Source organism: Ictidomys tridecemlineatus, chromosome 1 (assembly GCF_052094955.1).
Source record: "Ictidomys tridecemlineatus isolate mIctTri1 chromosome 1, mIctTri1.hap1, whole genome shotgun sequence".
Lineage (NCBI taxonomy): Eukaryota > Metazoa > Chordata > Mammalia > Rodentia > Sciuridae > Ictidomys > Ictidomys tridecemlineatus.
The window spans coordinates 15,468,990-15,494,543 of NC_135477.1; the positions used below are offsets into that span (position 1 = coordinate 15,468,990).

A 25,554-nucleotide genomic window follows, 5' to 3' on the forward strand; every position below is an offset into this window, starting at 1 on the left:
TTCTCTGTGATTTCTAGATCTGGCATAAAGCATGTTTCCACTGTGAAGTGTGCAAGATGATGCTGTCTGTGAATAACTTCGTGAGTCACCAGAAAAAGCCCTACTGTCACGCGTAAGTGTCTGATGCCCCTTCCCTGCCGTTTTGTTCATTTTTTGACAAGTAGGTCTCCTAAAGGAACAACCTGTGCCCTCCACGGTTAAATCCAAGCAGTGTCCCCAAAGCGTCCACTCACATCCAGTCACGGCAAAGATCTAAAGTGCGGTGTTATGCAGTGGGTAGAGGATTCCAAATTTCTTAAAGATCAAATCTATCTACAATAAATTCTTGTTCACTTGTTAAGTGTTGTGCAGTTTAACTGCCAGCAGCAGATAGGCAGAGAGCGCTTTCAGGTTTTTAGTCACTTTCAAATCCTTTCCTAGGTTTTTTTAGAAAGCTCTCAAGTGATCAGTTATCTTTAAGTCCTTATGTGCTGAATTTAATTGGTTTTATTTTTGTTTTAAGACTTTTTTGACCAGAAAACTATGAACTTAATTATTAAATTTTATATTTACTGATTTTAAAAAAACAACTGTTCCATTAAGAATAATCATTCAATCATCTTGGATAACAGGGCGTTTCTGATTTTGATTTATATCTCATTTTTGTAGCCATAACCCCAAGAACAACACGTTCACTAGTGTCTATCACACGCCATTAAATCTAAATGCGAAGAAGATTCCAGGAGCCGTGGGTGGGGTAAGTCACTTAATGTTTACATTTCAAAATAGCCTTTCAAGAAAATCCTTCTGCTCAGGCACCTGTTAGGTTTCTAAGTGGATCTCTGTAGGGGATGGTTCATTTCCTCCACAGACACATGCAAAGTGTATTTAAATAGCACCTGTCGCTCTTTGTCCTCCCTCAACATTTGGGGCCAATACACAGGATAATCTGGGTTCAGTATTTGATCCTTGATTCTAATATAATCTTTCCGTCTGACCCGCTCTGGGCAGATGGTGTTAGTTGAATAGGCCTTGCATCCGCTAGTGCTTAATACTTAAAGCAAAATTTACAGGGTTGGAAAATATTACAGGGGCCCTTCTTTTCTTTCCTCTGTCATATGTTGGTACAGAACATTCTCAAAACTTCCACTTCCACACTCTGAAACCTCTCTTTCATGAATTGCTTAAGATTATGTGCAGCCTCTCTTTCCCCTGCGGGTAGGGGGAGGTCAGAGATGTTTGGATTTGGAAATGAGATGGGCTTTGGGAGGGGAAGCGGGAGGTGGAAGCAGAGGCCGTGTTGATGAGCCTGACCCCTTTTCCCTTTTGAAACATCAACAGTGAAGTTTTGTCAAATAACTCGCCGTTGATGGAACTCTTGCATCTCTTAAAGTGATGAATCATTGGAGTTCTCTGGCCCTGGCCGGGTGAGAAATAGCTCTGTGGGATGGCAGTTAGCAACTTTCTAAAATTAGAAAATTACCAGCGAGGTGGAGGGCTCTCTAATAATCTCTCCTTACCCCATGTCCCTTGTTGGTGTGACCCCTCACCCCTTATACTGACAGTGGCCTCACCATGAGGAGAATCTACATTAGACGGAGCGGCTGCCCTTGCCCTGTGACTCTTTACATCTGCTCCCGGAAAAACTTGATGTCACTAAGTGTCCACACTAATGGCCAGTTTACAGTATGTTTATTTAACAAGCCTAATAGACTTGCTTAATTCACTTCCTACACATCACAAACCAATGAAGAAGATCCTATTATTATCCTACTCTACTGGTGAGGAAACTGAGGCCTAGATAGTTGGTCATCCGTCATTGATTTCTAAAGATCCACAAGCCTTAAAAGTCCACAAGCAGTCCTAGGTTACTAAGAAGACTAAGCCTCTTAGAACTTTGATTTTTATCTTTTGATGTCTGCGGGCAGCTATGTGAAATTACTATAAGTGTCATTTAGCTCTTACTTCAACAGTGCCAGGAACTCGGCTGAGTTCTCTGTTTTCTCATGTATTCTTCGCGAGAACCCTCTGAACTAGTGTCATATTGCAGTTGAGGGAGTTGAGACTCAGAGAGGTGAAGTAACCTGCCCAGGTTCATCCAGCTCGGTGGGTACAAATCCAGATCTTTCTGACTGCAGAATTCTTGTCATCGGCCCAATGCCATATCTACCTTGAAGGTGGCAAACTCTCTAGAAGCAAAAAAATACTTGTTGATGTTTGCACATATCCAGATGTTTTACAGTTGTGAACGGGAGATGTGTTTACAGAATGCCCTTGCATGTATCACACTCTCTACAGAAAGACTGTCGTGTCGTGTCGCATCTTCCAACCCTACCGAGCCTCAGCTGGCAGTTCCACCTTACAGTCAGGCAACAGGTCACACAGGATTTACCTTGCTGCAGTGCTGAACTCTCTTTCTTTTAACTGTGTGTGACAGGTCCAACCTGGCTCGAGGCGAGGATTATCGCTGGTTCTGCTTCCAGCCACAGGCAGTCATGTGGGCATCCCAGGAGGCCTGAGCGTATCTATTTGTGTGAATTTATGTGACTATACGACTGTGTGTGTATGGACATATGTGTGTATGTGGGGAGTGCGTGTATGTGTGTATGCAGGTATGAATATGTGGGCACACACACACATATATGTACATGTGATATGTGCATGGGTGTATGTGTGTCTACATATTAAAGTGTATCGCATATGTGTACATGGTGTGTGTGTGCGTATATGTATATGTGTGTGTGCTAGGTATGTATGTGTATGTGTGCATATGTATGTGCATATGCCTTTGCATGTATGTGTGTGCATGTGGTGTGTATATATATGTGCACACACTGTCTTCAGGCATGTGTGGTATACACGTACACGTGTACATGTGTGTGCGTGTGTACAGATGTGTAAATGGTATGTGTGTGCATGTGTGCGTGTGTATGTACAAATGACTACTGAGATCCCTTTCTTCTCCTTTCCCACCAGGGAAAATTTTAAATGGTCAGCTATATCCCTTCTAGGCCTCAGATCTGCTCCCGCAAGACTTTTATGCAACCCATCTAGGGGGTGTGATGGGTTATTTTTTATGCCCCTTATGTCTCTGAAAAACTTTGCCAATGAAAGTTTTAAAAAAATCATTGTGCATGTGCTAAGAAAACAGAGGAAAGAAAGAGATGCTTCAGGGATGGTGGTGAAGGAGAAAAGAGGGCACAGATTCTAAGCTGGCATTTGCAGCAGACTTACGTTTCTGTGTTTCCAAAATGCCCTTCTTTGAAAAATAAATAAATATTTACTAAGACAGAATGTCGTTGTTTGATAGGTGTGAGTGGAATGTTTAGAAGAATAAGCATCTGTGTTCTCACCTATTCAGAGAATGAACTTTAGCCCTAAATGCTGGACGTTACTGGTCACACTAGGGCTCTCCCCTTGTCCGTCCTTAGTGGAATTGGGGACATTTGTGATTGTCACAGCTGGGAAGGGCAGTTATTGCCTCTGGTGGGTAGAAACCAGGGGTGCTGTTGAATGCCCTGCAATGCTCAAGAAGTTTCCCCACAAAAAAGATTTAACTGGCCCCCAAAATATCAGAAACCCTGCCTTAAGTCTATGTGATGCTCATGGTACTTCCTTCAAATACTCGAAAAGCAGCGGGTAAAGGTGTCAGCATTTACGGGATTTAACAATATGCACCTTGGAGCAGCGTGAAGCAGCAGTAGGCAGTAGCAGGCCGGGAAAGTCAGGCAAGAAAAAGGTCCCTTGATGGGAAACTAGGATCCCTGAGGGTGTATTTTCCTCCAGGTCTGTTTCCTTATTATCTATAAAATTAAGGATTTAAACTTCAGCTTTTAAGAATTGCAGATACCTGGGCCTATCTATCTCAGACCTGATAAATTGGGCTACCTTCATTTGGACCTAAGACCCAAGTTTTTTCTTTTGTGGTTAGTTTCCATGTTTTCTTGAAGAAATCTTTGCCTACCCCAAGGGATGAAGATGTTGACAGTGTGTCAGTTCTGACCAAACTGAGATGCATGTGTCTGCACCATCTGTGCTGCTACATCTTTCAGTACCATTTCAATCAAAAATCATAGTATGTTTTGTAGACACTGGCAGACTGATTCTAAGTCTTGAAGAACAAAATCGAAGGACTTAGGTTATCCCAAGTTATCCAGATTTACTATAAAAGCCGTACTCATTCATTCAGTGGAGAATTGGTACCAAAATGGACAGACCAGGGTGGTCTTGAATACGAGGCCCAGCAATTGCTCTGCTCAGATGTGGTCCCTCAAATGACAACAGAGGCACCACTGCAATTCAATGTAGCAAGAATGATCTTCCAAGAAAATAATGGAGAGATTGGATATTTTTATGGAAAAAAAAATGAACCTTGCCTCCTACCTCACACCTGTGCACAAAAATCAACTCAAAGTATATTATAGAGCAAGATGTTAGAGGTAAAATTGTCCATGAGGAAGTACTCCCATGAAACTGGTGAGGCAGCGCTTTAGTGAACTCCTTGGGTGAGGGTCATCCAGACTGAAGCAAAGAACATCACTCTGTTGTCCAACATTCTCGGCGGTCACTCCAACCTGAATACTACGTGTTGTGTGTTAAGCTCATGGAGACTTTACCTCAGTCTTGTTAATCACCCTGCTCAGCACAGCTTGGCACAGAGCAGGAGCACAATACGTGCCACCTAGCTGGTGGCACAGACAAGACCACAGCAAGACGGGCAGCACAGTGGGCCTTGTGGTGTGGGGAAGGCGCTTTACGGTCAAGACTTGGGAAAGATCCCCCTCCATTTAGCTCCGCGTTATTTATTTATTTGTTTTTCTTACTCTTCTCTGAATGGAAATGTTACCAACGACATCTTCACCGTGTTCATCTTCACCATGTTCACGCAGATCCATGACCAAGAAGATGGTGAACAGTTGAGATCGGTTTTCCACTGGGACATGAAATCCAAGGATGGACCCGATGCACCTCACAGGCAACCGCTGGTGAACGAGGTGAGAGAGGAGCGGTGGAGAGCTTGGGAAAAAGAGAAATGGCAGGCTATGCAAATGAGTTGGATGATGGTAATGATGACGGTTAGCAGTAGAAATAGCAAATATCACTTCTACAGAAAATCAATTAAGTTTTCTTTTGTCCTTTCTGTAAATTCAACCAGCTATGAAAGAGACCTCCATCAATGGCTGGCAGCACTTCAGCTGTGTCTTTTCCAGTCCAAGTTCTTGTTCCTCCAACCTTATGTTCCTGTCCCTGGAAATAGCCCCTCCCCCACACCCCGGCTTGCAACCAGCGCCGCCCTTTCTTCCTCTGGTCCTCCACTCTGCCCTGGCCCTTCCCTCCTGGCCACCCTCTCCACTGGGATCCTCATCATTTCTACCTGGACCTCTGTGAGGGCCTCCTTCGATGGCTTTGCCTCCTGCACATTCGCCTTTCCCCAGCCTCCTGTGCCCATGCTGGTCATGAACCGCTTCTTGTATGTTCTCGACTTCCTCGTCCCACCACCCTCTCTGTTGACAGCCTCCTTGTTTCAGAATCCCTCAGTCATCTATTTTTAATTACATACATGATACTTGCATTTTTCTTATGATAAAAAAATCATACACTGCAAAGTTAACCCTTTATCCACCACCTCCGATCCAGTTCCCTCACTTTAGAAGAACCCACTGTAATCACTTTTTGGGTATCCTAGACTTGACTCTATTTTTTTGTTTACATATGTTATTTGTCAGTTACCTATCTCTAGTTATCATCTAGCTATTTATTGTCTATCTATTTTCTATTTATTTCTATCTATCAATCATTTAGCTTTATCAATCATCTATCTGCCTATCACTTATCTGACTTTCCACTACTTACATTTGAACATACCTATCTTTATTGAAGGGCCTTGACTCAGTTATTTAAACACTCTTTTGCCTCAGTTTTCTGATTTGTAAAATGAACTTCAGAAACTTCCTAATTCACGGAGCCTATTGTGAAAATTAAGATAAAATACCTACAAAAATATCAGGACAGTGGTAGATAGAATAAATATTGGCTATTATTATTTTTATTGCTAGTTTCACACACATTTCTTTTGAAAGGCCTATGTTTATTTTCTCATGAAACAACATGCATTGTTTTTCACACTCAACAAATATCTTGGAGACATTTCCACATGGGCAGCCTTCCAAGCTGTGGTGGACGGGTGTAGCACGGAGCATGGGTCAGAGGCTTGTACCATGGCATCCTATTGATGGGCAGGGATATTTTCCCTATTGCAGAGTTGCAATGAACACTCATTTTCATGGCCTCTTTTGGATACAAGGGAGTGTTTCTATAGAATAGATAATGAAAATAAGGTTGCTAGGTCCAGGGTGTGTGCCTTTTTAATTTTCAGAGTTAAAACAGCCGTGCATTTATTCTCCCACAGGCAGACTATGACCCGTTTTCCTATACTCTCATCAATACTTGGTTTTACCAGATATTTTGACCATCTGTATTTTGTTTTAATCGAGATTTTGCTGCTTGCTAGTGCAGTTGAGCATATTTTCAAGTGGCTTTTTTTTTTTCCAGATTTCCAGAGGCTGGTTCTGCCCAGCCTGTCCAGCCTGCCCTGCCCGACTGGCTCCCTATCTCTTTCCCTCATGTCAGTTAAACTCAGCTCCTGGGTCTTTTCCACATGCCTTCTACTTTCCTTCATGGCCGCCCACACTCCTGGGAATCACTCAACACATTATTTACTGGGTCTACTGTGTGCCAGGCACTGTTGCAGACACTGGGGATCCATTAATAATGGAGCATGAACATCCCTGTCTCATGGAACTGACCTAGAGGAGAGGCCTTTCCCTCTCCCTCTGCCCTGTTAACTGACCATGACCTTAAAGGTCCAGCTAAAATTTCATTTTCCTACCAAAGGCAGGGGCCTTCTCATACAGAGGTGCATTTAAAAACCTCTCTTTGTGTCCATCATCCTTACAGAACATGATTACATATAAATAATTTCTAATTGTTTTTCCCTATGTTAATTTTATCGGCAACGGTAAATACCTTCAAAAAGAAACTTTGCCTTCTTTCTTTTTTTTTTTTCCTTTTTAAAAAATTATTAATAGGCACATAACACAAAGTAGGTTTTTGAAGTTTGTCTGAATAATACTGATTAATCTCAGGTTGGCTGTCTGCAGGGACCCTCTTCCTTCCCCACAGCCCAGTCAAGTGCAAAAAAGAGCAAAAGATGTTAAGTTATATTTGATCATTTTTCTATAACATCAGTGTATTTCACAAATTTCTATCACTTAGGATATTAGGTCATCTTCTCGTCTGAGGAAACGAACATGCTAGTTAGTGAAGACTTCTCGCATACCAATAGGAGCTTGTGGTTTTTAAAGAAGATGTTATTTGGACAGTGTATGTGACTGCTGCTGGGAGTGCGGGGTGGATGGAGGGATCTTGCCAACCAAGTATGCAAGGCGTGTGTTTGTGGCATCTTGTGCTTCCTTTGCAGAGAGCCTACTGGCCTGGATATGGGGAAAGCAATGCTTGGTGCCCAGGAGCTCTGCCAGACCCGGAAATCGTAAGGATGGTTGAGGCCCGACGGTCTCTTGGTGAGGTAAGGGCCCTAGGAATCACCTTAGCGATTGCTTTAGCAAGTAGTTAGCAATTGGCTGAAATCTCCCTTTGTTTTGACAAATGCAGCAGAGGAATAGTGTACCCACCAAACAGTCCCCTGTCCTAATTCCCAAAGCCTGAGTGCGTGTCACCTTACGTGTGGGAGAGACGTGGCAGGTGTCATTAAGTTGTGGGTCTTGAGACAAGAAGAACCTGGACTCTCGGGTGGCCCAATATGACCACAAGGTCTGTATGACAGGGAGGCAGGAGGGGCCACTCTCGCAAAGATGCTAAGGACAGAGAGAGGTCACAGTGTTGTGGGGCTGGGAACCCAGTTATGTCAGAGCGTCTAGGAGCTGGAAAAGGAAAAGAAGTCGATTGTCCCTAGTTCCACCACAGGGATGTCACCCTGTTGGCCCATGCGAGGCCAGGACCCACCCCCTCCAAACTGTGAGACCCTCGAAAGTGTTCCAGTCGGAAGGCATCTGTAGCCCCAGTGCAGAAGGCCCCAGCTGTTTGCACACCGCGCCCCTGGCCCTGTCACACACCGACCCTTTGAAGAGTCACTTTGGAAAATACCATTCGTCTTGGTGACTCTTCCTTTAGAGAGTGGGAAGAAAGCAATAGAAGCATGATCACTAAGGCGAGATGTTTTATTAGGAAAACTCTCCAATCTGGAAGCGCGGAGGGGCGAGTGAGCCCTCCCTCTCCCGCTGTGGGAGAACTCTCTGGAGCACACCAGTTCCCGCAAAGTCTCCCGTGTGAATGGCTGTGCTGCCGCCAAGCAAGCCTTGGAGTCCAAGGACACCGGTGGGGTTGGACCAGGCTCCCCACAATCTGGTGTAAACCCTGCAGGCGATACCTTTTGACCTAGGGAATGTGCGCTCCTTGGTGTTGATGGTGTTACTCAAGCACCATTTTCAAACTTATTCCAAGTGACGGAAGTGTTCTCCTAGTGTTCTTTCGAAGCCAGCTCTGTTGGTCTGATTCGTTCTCCTCCGGTATCTTACTGATTCTCACGCTGCCGTGGCTTCTGGCCAGCAGGCGTATCCAGAAGACGATGAGCAGCAGAGAGGCAAGGGGAGCTTTCCGGCCATGATCACACCTGCTTATCAGAGGGCCAAGAAAGCCAACCAGCTGGCCAGCCAGGTGAGTGTCCTGAGTTGATTCACCTTTGATTGTCCTCAATTTTGTCACTAAAGAAGCTCTGTTATTAAGAAAAAATAATATCAGATGGTGTTTTGGTGCAGTAGGAACTATTAGTGTTGTGTTAGGGAGAAATAAAACACCATTTTCACTTATCCTCTGTGCCTCTATTGGGCCACATCTCCAAAATGGAGAAAAGACCATGTATGTAGCTCATCCAGAATGGACCTAATGATTTCTTAAAGTGGCTTTAGTATTAAGGACACTCGTTTTTATCAACCAGATGGCAGGTCCTCCTGAAGACTGGTGTAGTTTTTGGTCAAGAGCTCAGATTTTGGAACTAGGATGCTGGGATTTGAAGCCTAGCTCTGTCACATATTTCCTGTGTGGCCACAGGCTAATTACTTAACCTCTCTATTCTTCTGGCTGCTCATTTGAAAAGCAAGGAAAAGAATCATCCCAGTAGATGAGTTACTCTTTGGTTTACACTTAGCAGTGCCTGGAGCTCTCTGGAATTTAGCATGGTGCATAGGTGCCTTTGTGACCATGATAGACTTGTCCCAGGTCTGTGTGGAGCATGGCCTGATGGTGTAGATTCAGGAGAGCTCTAAGGTGAAGTCCTCACAGAGGCTGGGAGGGGCGTAAACTTGACTCTGTGCCGGCTCCTCCTAGGTGGAATACAAGAAAGGGCATGAGGAGCGCATCTCTAAGTTCTCCACGGTGGCGGATACTCCTGAGCTGCTGCGGGCCAAGGCAGGGGGACAGCTACAGAGTGATGTAAGACGACATGGAGGAGGGAGGGAGGATGCAGGAGGCATCCCAGCCCTGGGAGGGGGCAGCAGTGCCAGCAAGAGCTTCCTAAGGTCAAGGATGGTCAAGTCCATGAGTCAGTCAGCAGAGACCTCCCCAAAACTCCAAACAGAAAATGTTAGATGAGGTTAGTGCCAAAGAAGATAGAGCCGATGAACTGGAAAGAAATCCCTCTTGCCACTGCAAAGTAGAAAGCATAATTTCTAAAGAATTTCTACCACTTGCCTTGGCATAGCTTAAGTGCCCCACAGCCTACTGAGACCCAAGCACGTGGTGTTCTGAATGGGAGGTGGAAGCACAAATCCAGCTTCCCCTTATAAGCCATTTCCACTTGCCTTGTCGTGGATCTTGGATGGAGGGGCTTTCTGGGTCAAGGGTTGGAGACCTCACTCAGCCCAGCCCCAGCACCTGGCCCACGGCAGGTGCCACACAATTAGGCACCGAGCTCCACGCTGAGCATCTCCATGCCCCAGGTGCTTTGCTGAGTGCTGGGAATGATCGGTAAACGAGATGCAATGCCATCAAGCCATAAGCTAGTGATGTGCCACAGGGGCGTGACAGGGGATGAGCAAAGTGTCCTTCACAGGGGCCCTCAGCCAGGCACCTCCCTGGGAGCATCAGGTAGACAGTGGGATTGTGGCGTGTGAGTCAGTCTTTTCTTTTTCTTGTTTTCCCAGGTGAGATACACGGAGGACTATGAGCAGCAGAGAGGGAAGGGCAGTTTTCCTGCTATGATCACGCCTGCTTATCAGATAGCCAAAAGGGCCAACGAGCTGGCGAGTGACGTGAGTGGCCGTGGCAGTGCTGTCATGTTAAGGAGGAAGCAGACAGCTAGCCTGGGCCTGGGGAGTCCAACTTCCCGTCTACTCTCGCATGCATCCCCGAGCCAAGAAGTAGCTTTCCCTCGTAGTTTTCAGTCATTTTGGCCGTGCCGATGACCTGGTGCTTCTATGTCTAAGACATATTCCCTAGACTCAAGCAGAAAAAGAACATTCCATAAAACACTCATTTTTTTTCCCCCTCCCTCTGGCTCCTGTGCATGGGAGGCTCAACTCAATGAGTTTGTTCTTTCCCTTCAAACAGGTGAGATACCATCAACAATACCAAAGAGAAATGAGAGGAATGGCGGGTCCAGCCTCTGGAGCCGAGGGCCAGGTATGAGCTAAATGGCTTCCTGGGAGACTGGCCTGCCCCTGGCCAGTTGTCAGTTTGGCCCCTACTAGCTGTGACATAGCCTATGTCCCTTTAACCGGGGGACGGGCTGTGGATCATCTTTGCCCTGTGTGTGTGGATGGGGGATTTTCCAAGCCAGGAAGTAGCAGACGAATAATTACACAGGTTTCGATTGGAAGCACTGTTTTCTTTAAGAAGCTCTACAAATATGGCGGCTCAGCTGAGCATGAGCCATTCTCATCCATTTATTGAAGAACAGACCCAAAGATCAAGACTGGTTATGTTTAGCTCACCCTGACACTCAGCGAATTTGAGTAGGTGAATATCTTCCTTAGCTGCAGAGTTTGATTTATTTGGCAGCGAATTAGTTGACTCTACCCCATGCGTGACCTATAAAATTAAATGACAAAAGAATTTATTTCTCTTCTTTAGAAAAACAAGTCACCCATTGTGGCCACACACTCATGTGTCTTAGGATGTGTGTGTGGACATGGGCAGTGACCCCTTTGCAAATGTCGGCCTGAGGAAAAGAAGGCTTGGTTTTCAATCCAAAAGACCATTTTATTAAATTCTACAGGCTGATTGCATACTCTCTTCGTGCTTTATATTCAACAAAAGTGGATTCTACTGGTTTCATATGTTAAATATGTTGTCTAGAAGGCTTGAGACAACTTTTAAAGATGAGTGTTATTAAGAGATATCTGGCTTCTGTGGCCGTCAAAAGATTTTATTCTGTATTTTGACAGTCCTTCCACCACTAGCTCTAACACATGTTTAGTGTGAGCATCGAGGCACGCCCATGCACATGGATGAAATGTAATTTCTGGGATCGTAGTTGGTTCTTGATTTTTAGGACACTTGGAAGTTTCCAGTCTTGATAATAACAAATACAAGAATCAAAGTGGGTGTCGTTGGATTGCACTGTTAGCAGCTGCTGAGGGGACTCAGTCTGGTGTGGCATTTCACTGTGTGATTTAGCGTGACTCGCCAGGGCATGGGTAGGATGGAGTGAGAGAGGCAGACAGATAGCTATAAATATCTGTAATGCCTGAAATGCCAAGCAATTCATGCTTCTTTTTAACATCTAATTAGACTCATTAAAATGACTATACTGTGTATTTGATTTATCATTTGTAACCAATCAACTCCCCAACGGGATTAGGTATTTTACAAAAAGGTTCTCTCTGTCTGTCTGTCTATCTGTCTGTCTGTCTCTCTCTCTCTCTCTCTCTCTCTCTCTCTCTCTCTCTCTCTCACACACACACACTCACACACACACACACACTCACACACACACCACACACACAAAACCACCAGCACAAAACTGTAGAGCAGGATGGGGAAAAACCCCATAAAGCAGATTTCTAAAGGATTTGAGAGTTTTTTTGGTTTTGCTTATTATATTTGGCCCAGAATATTCTGGCAGTCAAGCAAAAAGGAGCACTCAGGCTAAACAGTTTTCATGACTGGACAGAAGGAAACCTGGACATTTTAATTTGACCCAGTTCTTTTACTTAAGAAAATGTGTGGGCCACAGTCCAGCCCTGGTGCTGGAGGAGGGTGGGTCCTGCCCCATGAGGCCCCGGAAGATGGAGTCATGAGCTGGGGGACACAGTGATGGGCATTGAGCAGCAAGAATGCAGAGGAGGGCGCAGCTGGTTCTGCCCGGGGTGGGTCTGGGGTGAGGGAGGATCGGGGACACGCGAGAGAACGTTCATCTGAGCTGGTCTTGCCGTGCCTCTGGCTGCCAGGGAAGGGTGGCCCCAGCCACTTGATGGGAGCTTCATGTAAGAGAAGGTCTCTGTGGGAGCGGACGGGTGGCGTGGGGAAGAGGAAGGGAAAAGTCAAGACGAAGGTTACCGCCCTCTGTCTTCAGTGCTCAGTGACTCCCGTTTCAGATAACTGATGTGAAGCTTTCCCTCACAAATTGCAAAACTGGCAAAAGACCCCATTTCTGGTTTCATGACACACATCACCGGGGGGGGACAGGATAGGGGGTGTCAAAGCCTCTCTGTGCACAGATCTGCCATGGTACCTGAGTAAGATGGTGCTCGAGACCAGGGGAAACAAAGGACTTCCCTGCTGTCAGTGAAGACATGCACAGTCCCTGGCACCACGGCACTGGGAGACGGGGAGTATCTTGATTCATCTGGTGGAACTACAGATAATGATCATGATGAATAGATACCATTGATTTACTGCTGTGTACTGTGCACCGAGAGCAGGCCTGACCCCAGGGCCTGGCGTCCTGATCACCACATGGTACGGCACCTGTGGTGGTCACTGGAATGCCGGAGAGGATGGACCTCTGTGGGAACAGGCTCTGGGACCAATCATTTCTGATCACCACCCAAAGTTTTGATTATCTCAGCAGGGTGACTTGGAGGAGTATGAGGAGCCCAGGGGAAAGGGCAGCTTCCCCGCCATGATCACCCCAGCTTATCAGAACGCCAAGAAGGCCAACGAACTTGCTAGTGATGTAAGTACCATCAAGCAGGGTCAGCTGGCGGCACCGCAGAGATAGAGGAGCCATGAGACTTTGAAAGCTGTGCTGACTGAAACCTACACACAGGCACATTTCTTAGAGCTGAGCCACGGGGGAATGTTCGCCTAGCCCTCGACTCCCATCCACATTTTCTGATGTCTTCTTTTTTCCTGTTAAGTCTCTGTTTACATTTATCAACTTTGCAAGCAGATTGATGTGGACAAACAGCACAACTCACTTTAGATCTTTTGAAGCAAGTACAAATGCTGGTCCGGCCAGATAAGCAGAGATTAAGAGTCTCAACCAGAACCCATTTAGAAGTTGAGCATTTTAACGGAAGAGCTGATTAAAATAGGTTATATGATTATCAGACTGGGTGGAACCCAACGATAAAGTCATTTTTATTTGCAGAAAGTTAGCCAACAAGCAGTCCTTGAAAGATAGGCTATAATTAAACTTGGTAAAGTGAAACTTCACTGCAGACCTTAACAGGCTGACTTGAACTTGACCTCTAATCAGGGACCTCATATTCAAAGGATCCTTTTCCCTTCACCTTGACTCTGTCTGCTAAGGGTCGATTACCCACTTGCCAGAACGGCGCCACTTTTGTCTAAGAAAGGAAGTACAAGACATGGCCTCATTACCAGGCTAGAGTTAGGATACTGGAACCTGGGTTCAGAATTGGGCTGGAATGACATGATCGTTTTAGGACTACATTTTTTTTTTCTCAAGCAGAATTAGAGTGTAATGCGTAAGAAGTGTGAAAAGTTCCAGTATCATTTTAGTTCAAGAAGGACCAAATAGTTTGTAGATGTAATGGAAGAAGTCCACGTGAATTCTTTGCCTTTAGAAAATTCTATTCAGTAAATGTTGACATTCATTCTGGAGTTATTTTGGAGATGTGTTTCTCCCAGAGCATGGAAATGGCAACTATAGATCTTCTTCGTGTGTTTTCTTTCAGATAAAATACAGGCAGGACCTGCACAAGATGAGGGGCGCCGCGCATTATCATTCTCTTCCAGCCCAAGACAACCTGGTTCTCAAACGGGCCCAGAGTGTGAACAAGCTCGTGAGCGAGGTGGGTATGGGGGGTTACACTCCCGCGCTGTCACCCCTTTGCCTCCTAGGCAGTAAAGGGGTGACCCTGTAATAAAAAGGGCCATTAAGAGAGTGACACCACACATACAATCCGTGGGTTTCCAGTGTCTGAAGAGTACGTAGTAAAACACAATTAACAAGAACACCAGGAGTCAAGCAAATTAAATTTTTCTTTGGTGACTCAAACATGTCTTCCCAAGTCCTCACCAGGCTGTAGATAGTCAAAAGTGCCAGGCAGCAGATTTCTGGTTGGCAGAAAGAGTGCAGGACTTTGAAAACAGTATGATGTCATTATAGAGTGGAAAGCCAAGGTCAGAAAGAGGGTTTGAAAAGTCAGACTTCCCTCCTTCTCCCATCATTGTAGCCAGAGTTGGAGAGGCTGTGACTTCCTACCTTCCAGGCGGAGCTAGCTGCCCGAGGGGCGTGGTGTGGGTCTACCCTGTGCTTAAGCTTTGGGGGATTGTTAGGATTACTTGGCAAGGAAAAACCCCACCGTGTCCTCTCTGAACCCTCCTCTCTGCCCAGCAGCTCCTCTTACCCCCATCACTTCTCTGGACCCAAATTGGCAACCTCCGGCAACACGGAGAGTGATGGCTGCTAAAAGATTCACTTAACGAGTCATCTGTACCTCAGAGACAGAGATTCTTCTCTAACCTCTAATGGCTGTTCCTTTCCCCCAAACTGTTTGTTAACCCATGGTTCTGCAACTTGGGACAACTTGGGAAAGTGTCACTCCTGAGTCTCATCATGCTTGGAAGTAGTAGATGGGTGTGGAGGCCTTGGCCTCTGCATCTACACAAATGTTCCAGCCGATTCTGATGTGCAAGACCATTGACGTACTACAGCCTCAGCGTCCAATCCAGCCCGCGGACTGTTTTTAGAAGTGAAGTTTTGTTGGAACACAGCCACATAGTATTCACTTACATATTGTCTGTGGCTGCTCTCGGGCTACCTAGGCAATTGGTGTAGAGGCTACATGGGTGGCAAAGCCTAAAATATGTACTGTCTGCTCATTTTGTTAGCTCTAGATTAGGCCTTCACTCTGTCATGGGCCTGTAAAAGATAAGTGCCTGGTTCTGATTCATAGAGACTCTCAGGGACTAAGGTGGAGTGAGACCCCTGGTGGTACATCTCTGCCACCCTGGAATAGCACAGTTAACATGTTGGCCTTTTCCTATGCCAATATATAAATAACCGAATATATGAATATAAAGACATACATCTGCAGTTAGGATTCAACTATATATACAGTTTTATATTTTTTTAACTTAAAATCATAGTGTGAACATTATAGTGCATTTTGCATGTTTTAAGGGACATATCCCCACTCTAGTTTTATAATACGATAACAAATGAAGTTGTCCTTCCTTTGGTAGGAGGCCACAAGCGAACCTTTGATTTCTTTTTTGCCTTATGTTTCTCCAGTAAGACCAGCCAGCTCTGCCTCTATAAATAGTGATCGTCCTCAGCCGCGTTCTGCAATTACTCAGGGTGACTCAAGAGTTTAATCTAATAACTACAGCCTCATGGCTTCTTCCAGGCACCCGGGGGAGCTCAGATAGCCAGGCTGCTTTAAATTGAAGACACTCTTCATCAGGGTGATCCCCCTTGTTATATTCTTTAATAAAGTGCCTTTTTGGGTGAAATTTTAGTGATGTATATATAGAGAGGTGAATATACCCCAAGTGTGTAGTAGGAAGAATTTCTACAGGTGGCTGTGTAATAGTAATCCTCATAATCTCTCCTATACTTTTCCCTCAAAGACTCACCACCTGATTTCTAAAATTAGTTTTCCATTGTTTTTTTAAAAAATTGTTTTGTGGTGCTGGGGGGTGTCAAACCCAGGGGTTTGTGTGTGCTCAGAAAGTGCTTTACCACTGAGCGTCACCCCCAACCCCAGTTTTGCCATTTTATTCAGCTGTATGTTTTTATAGTATTTGTTCTTGAAAAGGACCATATATTTTTACTTTGCAGAGTGAAATTGATTATTACTTTATTATATATATATTTTTTTTTTTACTAAGGAAAACACATACTTACAGCATCCTATGCCTGGTATTTTAAAATATGGGGTTGAAAGTTTTCTAAAACCACCTCAGTGAAGTTCTGGAAATGTTTTCAAGAGGGACGTGGGGTTTGGTTCTATTGTGCATCTGGTGTTTTGGTTCCCAAGGTGGAATATAAGAAGGATCTGGAAAGTAGTAAAGGTCACAGTATCAACTACTGTGAAACGCCTCAGTTCAGGAACGTGAGCAAGATCTCAAAATTCACCAGTGATGTGAGTTGCTGATGCCTAAGCATTTGCATGTGTCCCTGTGTCTTGGAGAAGCAGGGGCTCCCAGGCATGAGTACCTATGAGTTTTGGTTAAGGTTGCCTGCTGGGATTGGGCGATGTCAAATTCTGTCACATCCCTCCTCTCCCTCCCCACACTCGACTTTGAATCCTCAGGGCAGGACCTCTCCTCTCTGTCTTTCTGAATCCCTTGCACACAGCCCAGTGTCTGCTCCTAATGACAAATGCTGGTGAGGGAGCCTGGCTGAGCATGGGACTTTGTGCTTCTGAGTGAATGCATGATCTCACTTAACTCTCAAGGTCATCTGGGAGCCAGACATTCTCTCCCTGCCTCAAAGATGAGCAGATACATGCTGGAGTGGCATTTGTGAGTCTGGACATTCTCAGAGAAAGCCTGGCGATGTAGGCTTGAGGATATCAAGAACCTGTTCTAGAGTGTGTGATTTTACTTCTGCTTAGCTATATTAATAGTAGAATTCGCAATCCCAAGTGACCTGGTAAGGCTCAGGAAGAAATGTATTTTGTGTGAAGGTTCTAGTTAAGAGGACCAGTTTTGGAACTAACATACTTGGTGCCATATAGTTACCCAAGTGGGCAAGTCAGTTAAGCTCTCTGAGCTACTTTGCCAGTCATTCAAATGGGGATGATAATAAATCCTTCTTCTTCATAGAGTGGCTGGCAAAGGTTAACTGAGATAAATAGAATTGTGTCTAATAAATAGCAATAGTATTCTACTTAAATGCACCGTGGGCCTGGAAACTCAATGTCCTCTCAGGGTGGGTGATTTTAATGAAACGTCATGAAGCTACTCAGATTTTCCTATTTATGACTTTGCATCATTCCATTTTGATCTTCTCTTTACTTGATGTTATTTGAGACATAGCATCATTCTTTCACATGGTTGCAGTGACCATCTTTTATATCACAGAATTTGGCAGAGGTCTGGTCTTCTTCATATACAGTCATTCCTCTGCATCCATGGGACATTGGTTCAAGAACCCCCTTGTTGGGTACCAAAATCCTCAGATGCTGAGGTCCCTTATATGAAATGGCTTAGTAATTGCATATAACCTGTGTACATCCTCATATATACTCTACATCACTTTTAGATTGCTTACACTACCTAATATAAGTGCCATGCCAATAGTTGTTATACCATATTGTTTAAGAAACTGTGACAATAAAGTCTGTATGTGTATAACACAGATGCAATTTTCTAAATAAATATTTTCATTCTATGATTGATTGAAACATGGTTATAAATTCCATGGAGGCAGAGGGCTGACTATATGTGGAAGTAGAAGTTATTTCATGCAGTGGCTTGTACCAGTCCCCAGCCTGGGACTGTGTCCACAGCATCCATACAATCAGAGCTTATCCAGTAATGAGCTCCACATTCTCATGGTAAGTTTTCACATTGGAAAAGGTAAATTTAAAACAAAAAATATAAAAATAAACAAGTAAGTCAAATCTGCTTTGTGCTACCAATGCCTGTCAGACCCATGCTCCCAAGTGCTTATCTGCTGTCTTGATCCAACTTCTTGTGCTCGCTTGAAATTTAAGTGGTTAGAAAAGAAGTTTGCTTTATTTTTTTACTCACTGGTGCACTGACTTCTTAAACAGGTTCTATTTAATCATTTATAGTTTGGATTCTGTGCATTAAGACAAGTAGTTCGTCTTCAACAAGTAGGGAAGCTTTTGCTAAAAGTTCTGTGTTTCTACATAGAATAAATATAAAGAAAACTACCAGAACCACATGAGAGGCCACTATGAAGGAGTTGGCATGGACAGACGCACACTTCATGCTCTGAAAGTTGGCAGTCTGGCCAGCAATGTGAGTGCTTGTGCAAGGGCCTCTGGGGGTGGAGAGGGGTGGGGCATCACAAACTCAGCTAATTGTTTTTTAACCTCTCTAAAATACTTACGTTCTCCTGGGTAAAGACAGACCCATAAGAATTTCTAAATGTTAACCAACACAACCAAAAATATGCATAATCCCTTAAATTTTTTAAAGACTCAAAGTATCTATTTTTTAGCTTTCTCTGGTTTGAAGAGTACTTAGATCTATTATAATTGATCCAGTGTGAAAAGAACTTTCGGTTTCTGAGTGATAAAGAGAGTGGATGAGCATGACTCATATTTGAAACCCCCTCAGGATTCCAAGGCTTTTGTGATTTATTTGGAGTTTGTTAGGTGCTTGTTTGTCTATTTGCTTATCCAGTCTTCATGTTCATTGAAGACCTACCGTGGCTAGGCACTGGGCAAGGTAATGGGATCACAGAATAGAACAGGTTCTTGTTTTCCCTGTAGCATGTAATTATTAATCTCTCTTTGGCTTTATCAATCCAATTCACAGAGTTTCAAATTCGAGGTTATAAATCTTGGAGGTCAAGGACACTGAAAGGAAACTGCTTTCATGATGCAGATGTCAGTTTTCTCTGCTTGAGAATGTCCAATTTGACCTTAAAGAAAAAAATAAATAAATACTCTGAAGACTCAACTTTTTATTCCTTTTCCGGGGGTGAGCTAAGAAGTACCTTCATGGTTTACCCGTGAGCACGGTGCTCTTTGTTAACAAAAATGTCAAGGAGTCTCATCGTTAAAAGGAAAGATAAATACACTACAGATGGAAGTTAACTAATGTTTGATTAATGAAGAAGAATTCAAATTAATTAAAGGCAAACGTGTGAACATAACTTAATTTTCCTTGGAGGTGATGCAACTGAATTAATTTTGTTTCTGGCTATTTTAAAAGTCTTTCTTATGACTTTCAAATGAGGTCAAAAGAAAACAGGGACTGATTTCTTTTTCTTGTTCTTTGGGTTCCAGGTTGCCTACAAGGCTGATTACAAACACGATATTGTGGACTACAACTATCCAGCCACCCTTACTCCTGCCTATCAAACAACAATGAAACTGGTTCCCTTGAAAGATGTAAGTCCTCTTCTGACGGCACTTTTATTGATTACTAGCCACTTCCTCCCTTTGCGATGATTCTTAGGCAGGAAGAGGGACAGATACAAGAGAGACCGCTGGCAGAGATTGAAGGGACTTGAGAAAGGGGGCTCCTGCCCCCGGGAGGTCCACCCATGCATGGCTGAAAACTCAGGTTTTCAATGTAAAAAGTGGGGCCAACTCTGTTTTTGTCTTGAAAATACCCTGAAGTTCATTTTCTTCTCTTAGAAATGAACTGCGGGGGGCGTTTAGGATCATTATTTCTTAGCAATGATGATTTTTGTTTTAAGCTTTGGAGTATAGTATGTTAAGGACTGAAGGAAGTCCAATAAAATGAGTAGATGGGTATAAGTTGAAAGGAAGTGATAACGTTGACTGAACTTTTTCTCAGGGGCAGATTGGAAAGTATGTATATATATCTGGGTGTGTGTATGTACATGTAGATAGCCATATCTATCCATTTATCCCTAATTGTTACAGCATTGCATATTTTAAAAGTTTGGCTTGCCCCAAACAAACTAGTACAATTCAGTTTATTGTTTTCCGATCATAAGAATTTTACTACATGTTTATTATGAAAAATTCTGAAAAATACAGAAAAGTACAAAGAAAAAGATAAAAGTCATTTGCCATCTTAAAACGTTCTTAAGGTGGTCTGTCAGTGAGTGGGTTCCATCGTTCTTGGTCAGTGAAGGTAGACTCTGACCAACAATTTAATACACAATTCTGCATATATTTACTGAATGCCCCGCGTTACTTTCCTTCAGTTCCTTTGGAATCAGCATGACTCCAGTATTTGACTCGGGTTTCCCCATTGGTACATAAGGCTTCACCCTGCTCTCTCTCTTGCAGACAGTTGGAGCAGCAGGATTTGGTTGGGTCTAACACAGTGTTCTGGGCATCAGAGCACACGCATAGCAAAGGATAGTCTATTGGATGAACGGAGATGGGAAGCAAAGGAATGTCAGCCTCTTTTTCCCCAGAAATGTCATTGGGTTGACTTACTCATCTCACCTCAATGAAGCCAAAGTTAAAGTTGGCCATCACCAAAGCTACTTTCTCTTTTAGCTGCAAATATTACCTGAGACACTTGCCAATTAAGAGTACTTCATTAAACCTCCAGGGTGTGCTTGTGCAGCCGAGTTCTAGAAATCATGCCTAATAAATAGCACAAACAAAACAAGATCAATGCCTACAATTTTGTTATCCCATTATAACATGACCCGAAACTACATTTTTCCATAGAAGACTCTGGATCAAACTGTACACCTGAAATGTAGCTAGCCCACTTGGGACGTCTGATACAAGAATTAGCTTAGACTGAATTAGGGGTGTTGCTTTTAGAGACAGGTACTAAACTGGCAGGGCATGAGCCACAAGCAGGCTTCAGGAGTATTTTTTGTTTTGTTTTGTTTTGGGCTACACATATTTTTAAAAAATTGAAGTTGTGAGTTAGGGGAATTCATATTTTCATCTTTTCTTGAAAAGTCTGAAAAGCCTGGGAAAAGAAGTCCCACTTTCTGCATGGTGGCAGTTGTCTGGGACTGAATGGTGGCTGTTCCCTTCATGTGACTTAATCTCTTTGACCTTTCCTTCCTGGCTCTGGTGTGAATTTAAGTTTATTGTCCCTAATGTGGGGACTTTAGTGTTCAGGAAGTTTGGGGGAATCCATTTGCAAGAGCATTTGTGTCCTCTCAGTCTGATAGCATTAAAAATGGTGAAATAACTATGAAATTAAATAAAGCATGGGCCCTTAATTAGAGAGCATTCCCTTTAGATGGATTTTATAAACACTAATAGAATTAAAATGAGACTCTATATTTAGCAAAGAAACCCTTCAGAATGTAGATTGGAGCAATGGCTGGGCATTTGTGATGTTGCAAAGATGTGATTAATCATGGAGACTGTTAATTATGTCCTGCAGAGAAAAGTAATTGTGCTCTGTGACATACTTAATGCAGAATTATCGGGAAGGAAGATGCCATTTAAAAAATATAGTTTTCGTGACATTTTATCATGCATAATTCTGAATTCTAATAGACTCCATTATGAGTTGATAAGTTTTCACTCTGAATTAATGCATTAGGAAGTCACAGAACTGTAATCTCATTATTAGTTGACTTTGAAATGACTTTGTATTTCCTAGTTTTTCCTATGCACTCAGGACACAGACAAACTTTTCTCCTTGAATCATGGAATAAAAAGTATAAAAAGGTGCTATCCTTGACTCCAAATGCAACAAAAAAACACTCTGAGGCCCAGTGTATTTTTCCTAGATCCTGTTCTAGAGGTTAACTTGTAAGTCATCCGTTTTTACATGGAACACATTTCCCTGTCTAAAGCAATACTAGCTCTGGCTATGGGGAACCTCTCATCCATATACCAGGTGAACAGTCCCAGCACACTAGCTTTGGCAAACCAGGTTTCTAGTGCTTAGATTAAGAGCCACTCCTGGGATTCAAATCCAAGCTCTGTCATTAGTACGGGTGGCCTTGAGTAAGTCACCTGAGGTCTCTGTGCCTTAGTTGGCACAGTATAAGGTAGGGATGATAGAGTGCCTGCTGTAGGGTGGTTGGGAGAATTAAATAAGTTATGTGTGAGAGACTTGGAGCACTGCCGGGGACACAGTGAGTGTCCTGGTGTTGGTCATGATTACAGACAAGAATGAAGGGAGTTCAGACCAGGGAAGACAGTGGCATATGAGCAGCAGCCAGCGGACCCAAAGTCTATTTCATTTGCATCTCTGAATTTTAACAATATTGAATTGTTTTCCAGTATATAAAACTGCAGGATTTTTCATGATAATATGGATTTCTGGTTTCTTTGGAATAATTGGAATGTCCCACAGAGATTGGTGGCCTTCAGGCTGCAACTCCCCAACAGGGGCTACCATCTCAGGGAGGCAGCACCCAGAGATAGCAACAGGTGGACAAAAGGACAGAGACATAGGGCTGTCGCGTAGATAGACAGGAGATGGGGTGGGGCCCCTGTGAAGGGCAGAGCCAGCTGCCGAGAGCAGGCTGGTGGCCATGACTGCAGGTCCAAGCAGAGATGGCAGTGGACAGTGGGGACACTGTAAGGGGTGTGGGGTTCTTAGGCAGCTGTCATCTACTATGGGATCCTGGGTGGGGTTGGGGGCTTCAGGGAATACATCAGAGGTGTGCAATCTGCCTGGGGGAAGTTTGGTGGTGATCAGCCCCACAAGCCAAGCCCAGGGCCTGGCAGGCTCAAGTGTCAGATAGGCTCAAGTGTCCTGAGGGACTGTGTGTGTCATTTAGGGCCCTGGGAGCAAGGACCCATCAGCAATACTTACGTGCTCACTCTGCACAGGCACCTGTGACAGTTGAAGGAATGAATGAATGAACAAGTGAACAGGTGGGAGGGACCAGGAAGGTGTAAGGGAAGAAGGGCAGGGTTAGGGATGAGTTGACTTCTTCTTTTACCTGGATTTCCAGCTAGCTTGCGTGTGCAATTACTCAAAAGAGTCCTTAACCATCCAAACCTACCCTCATTTCTTTCACCCCAGATCTCCTTCCAGCTAAATAGGTTTGGGGGCCTCCTGCTCCGCTCAGCTCAGCACATCCCCCGCCCACCTGCTTTCAGCTGCACACCTGGGCTTTCACTCCCTGGCTCCAGTTCCCTTTGCCTGGGAGGTGCATCTTGGTCAGGTGTGTTTGGAGGAAGACAAGGTTGGATGAATACGGTTTCATGTGCAAATAGCTAGTAACCCTTCACTCTCTAAAAAGCAATTTGCATTCTCAAAAGAGAAAATTCACTAGTCCCAAATATCTTGAAATGGGAAGCCAGGTGCTGGAAATCCCGCCTCCTCCCCTTCTGAACTCACTGCTTCCATTGCAGTGCTGAGCTAAGAGCAGTTTTCTTGGGGACTGTCACCAAGTGGAAGTGAGCACCAGGCAGGGGCTGGTGCACAGTTGCAGTCACCCTAGGCCGTCCCTGTGAGGGGCCACTGATGCTCCTTTGCTTCCCACTCAGAGACGTGTATGAATGTGGGTGGACTTGTTTTTCCTCTTTCATTTTTCTTTTAAACATCCCTTTTTTTGTGAGGCATAAGACATACAGAAAAGCATAGCAAGTGCAGTTATTCACCTTGAATTTTTATAAAGTGGCTGTGTACAGATCTTCCTTGAGAATAAGCCCAGGAATCACATTATTGGGACGTGGATATGTGTATTTGCCAAAATGTCATACCGTTTTCCAAAGCTACTGTGCCAATCTGCACATCTGTCTGTGGCATTATGGGGGTTTCGGTAGCACCACGTCCTTGCCAACACTTGATATTCTCAGCAATTTTAATTTTCTCTCTTCAGATGGGTGTGGAAGTATATCCTGTTGTGATTTTAGTGTGCATATCTCAGGTTCATAATGTGGACAAGCAGCTCTTCCTGTGTCCACTGACGGGGGGGGGGGGGCTCTTTTTTGAGTGTGCTGTTTTCCTGTCTGTTGGCTCAGGATGTCTGTTGGTGTCCAGTTGAAATCTTTGGTTCTTTTTATAATAATTTGAGAATCACCAATTGGTTGGGTTGGGGAAGGGACCCAAGCAAATATTAGAGAAGAAAAAGAAAAAACCAAGTGACATCTCTCTGTGCCTGTTTTTACCTAGGTCAACTACAGGCAAAGCATCGACAAGCTGAAGTACAGCTCTGTGACCAATACTCCACAGATTGTTCAGGCCAAAATCAATGCCCAGCAACTGAGCCACGTAAGTCACCTGCCCCAGCCCGGCTGGAGGTGGGGGTCTTGTGATCACTGTGAGGCCTCTGAACATCTAACTCCCAAAGATTTGACTTTTATTAACAGCATCATGTCTTATTATGGCCACGAAGTGATCCCCCTCAAAAAAATTTTTATTATGGAAAATTTCAAATGCATTCAAAAGTAAAGAGAATAACATAATGAATCCTCAGGTACCTGACCCTCAGACTCAGCAAGTACCCACTCATGCCACATCCTGCTTCATATATAGACCCACCCACACCCCCCCTATTATTTTGAAGAAAATAACTTAATCACAAATATTTTACATATGTGAATCTTTAAAAGATGAAAAAGTTTAAACATGTTTATACCATTTTAATACATCACACCAAAACAACAAACAAGACGACCTAACAATAATTCTTAATGTCACCAGTGTCCAAAGTTCAGAGTTAGTTTTTGGTCAAGACTACATCTTTAATGATGCTGTGTCCTTCCTTAAGGAATCACACCTGGCTAGCCTGTGTGTATGAGGTGTGTGTATGTGTGTGTTTTAAGATGGCTCTTTCTTCAAATGAGCATTTGGTAATTTCTTATTGAGGATCTACCCTACATACGGCAAAATGTTCAGCACCACAGCAAGTTACAAACATTAGTTTCATACCTTCAAGGGCTTGTAAAGGGAATTGGTGAAGTTGCCGCAGGGATCTCTTTTTTAAATACACAATTCTGAGTGTGCCTTGGAGTTGTTTATGTTTTCAATCGGCCCCTTCTATCTATTAATTAGACACATTCCCCAGATTACAAGCTTCTGTGTAAAATGCCTTTTCCAGAAATTCCTTCCTAGTGATGGATCTCAGGGGAAAGTGGGAAAGAGTGTCTCCCCCCAAGTTCTCCTTTTGCCCATATAAAAACCTGCAGCTGCATTTTCAACCCATCAGGTGAACTACCGCGCTGACTATGAGAAAAACAAGTTGAATTACACACTGCCGCAGGATGTGCCTCAGCTGGTGAAGGCCAGAACTAACGCTGAACTCTTCAGTGAGGTGAGCAGGCAATGGGGAGGACACGGAGGGGGTCGTGGGTGGATGTGAACGTGAAGGATCCGGCGTGGACCAACAAGCAGGGAACCTTCTATTCCTGAGAGAGGTTCGTCAAAGGCATCCATCGCATTTTAATTTTGAACTTTGCCATCTTGCGGCATCCATTCACTAGGGATGAATTGGTCAGAGCAACTCAATTCTCATTACCCGAGCACGTGTATGGCCTGTGAGAACACGTACAACCATCATCAGCACCATGGTCATCATCATCC

At 44.0% G+C, this 25,554-nt stretch overlaps 1 protein-coding gene across 5 annotated transcripts in view; it reads left to right on the top strand.

Annotated features, from left to right (window-relative positions):
• The window catches only part of Nrap (nebulin related anchoring protein), a 77,653-nt gene that overhangs the window by 7,671 nt on the left and 44,428 nt on the right, over positions 1-25,554 (top strand). For 2 of the 5 annotated variants that reach the window (XM_078046313.1, XM_040272790.2), the window contains 15 exons: positions 18-112; positions 649-736; positions 4,869-4,973; positions 7,460-7,564; positions 8,605-8,712; positions 9,382-9,486; positions 10,197-10,304; positions 10,603-10,674; positions 13,064-13,171; positions 14,139-14,255; positions 16,449-16,553; positions 18,295-18,402; positions 19,398-19,502; positions 24,145-24,243; positions 25,181-25,285. In XM_078046313.1, coding sequence (XP_077902439.1) covers positions 18-112; positions 649-736; positions 4,869-4,973; positions 7,460-7,564; positions 8,605-8,712; positions 9,382-9,486; positions 10,197-10,304; positions 10,603-10,674; positions 13,064-13,171; positions 14,139-14,255; positions 16,449-16,553; positions 18,295-18,402; positions 19,398-19,502; positions 24,145-24,243; positions 25,181-25,285 — 1,533 coding nt within the window. The remainder of the gene's footprint in view (positions 1-17; positions 113-648; positions 737-4,868; positions 4,974-7,459; positions 7,565-8,604; positions 8,713-9,381; positions 9,487-10,196; positions 10,305-10,602; positions 10,675-13,063; positions 13,172-14,138; positions 14,256-16,448; positions 16,554-18,294; positions 18,403-19,397; positions 19,503-24,144; positions 24,244-25,180; positions 25,286-25,554) is intronic. The other 3 variants (XM_040272791.2, XM_005320686.5, XM_013356569.4) reach the window with 3 other exon arrangements.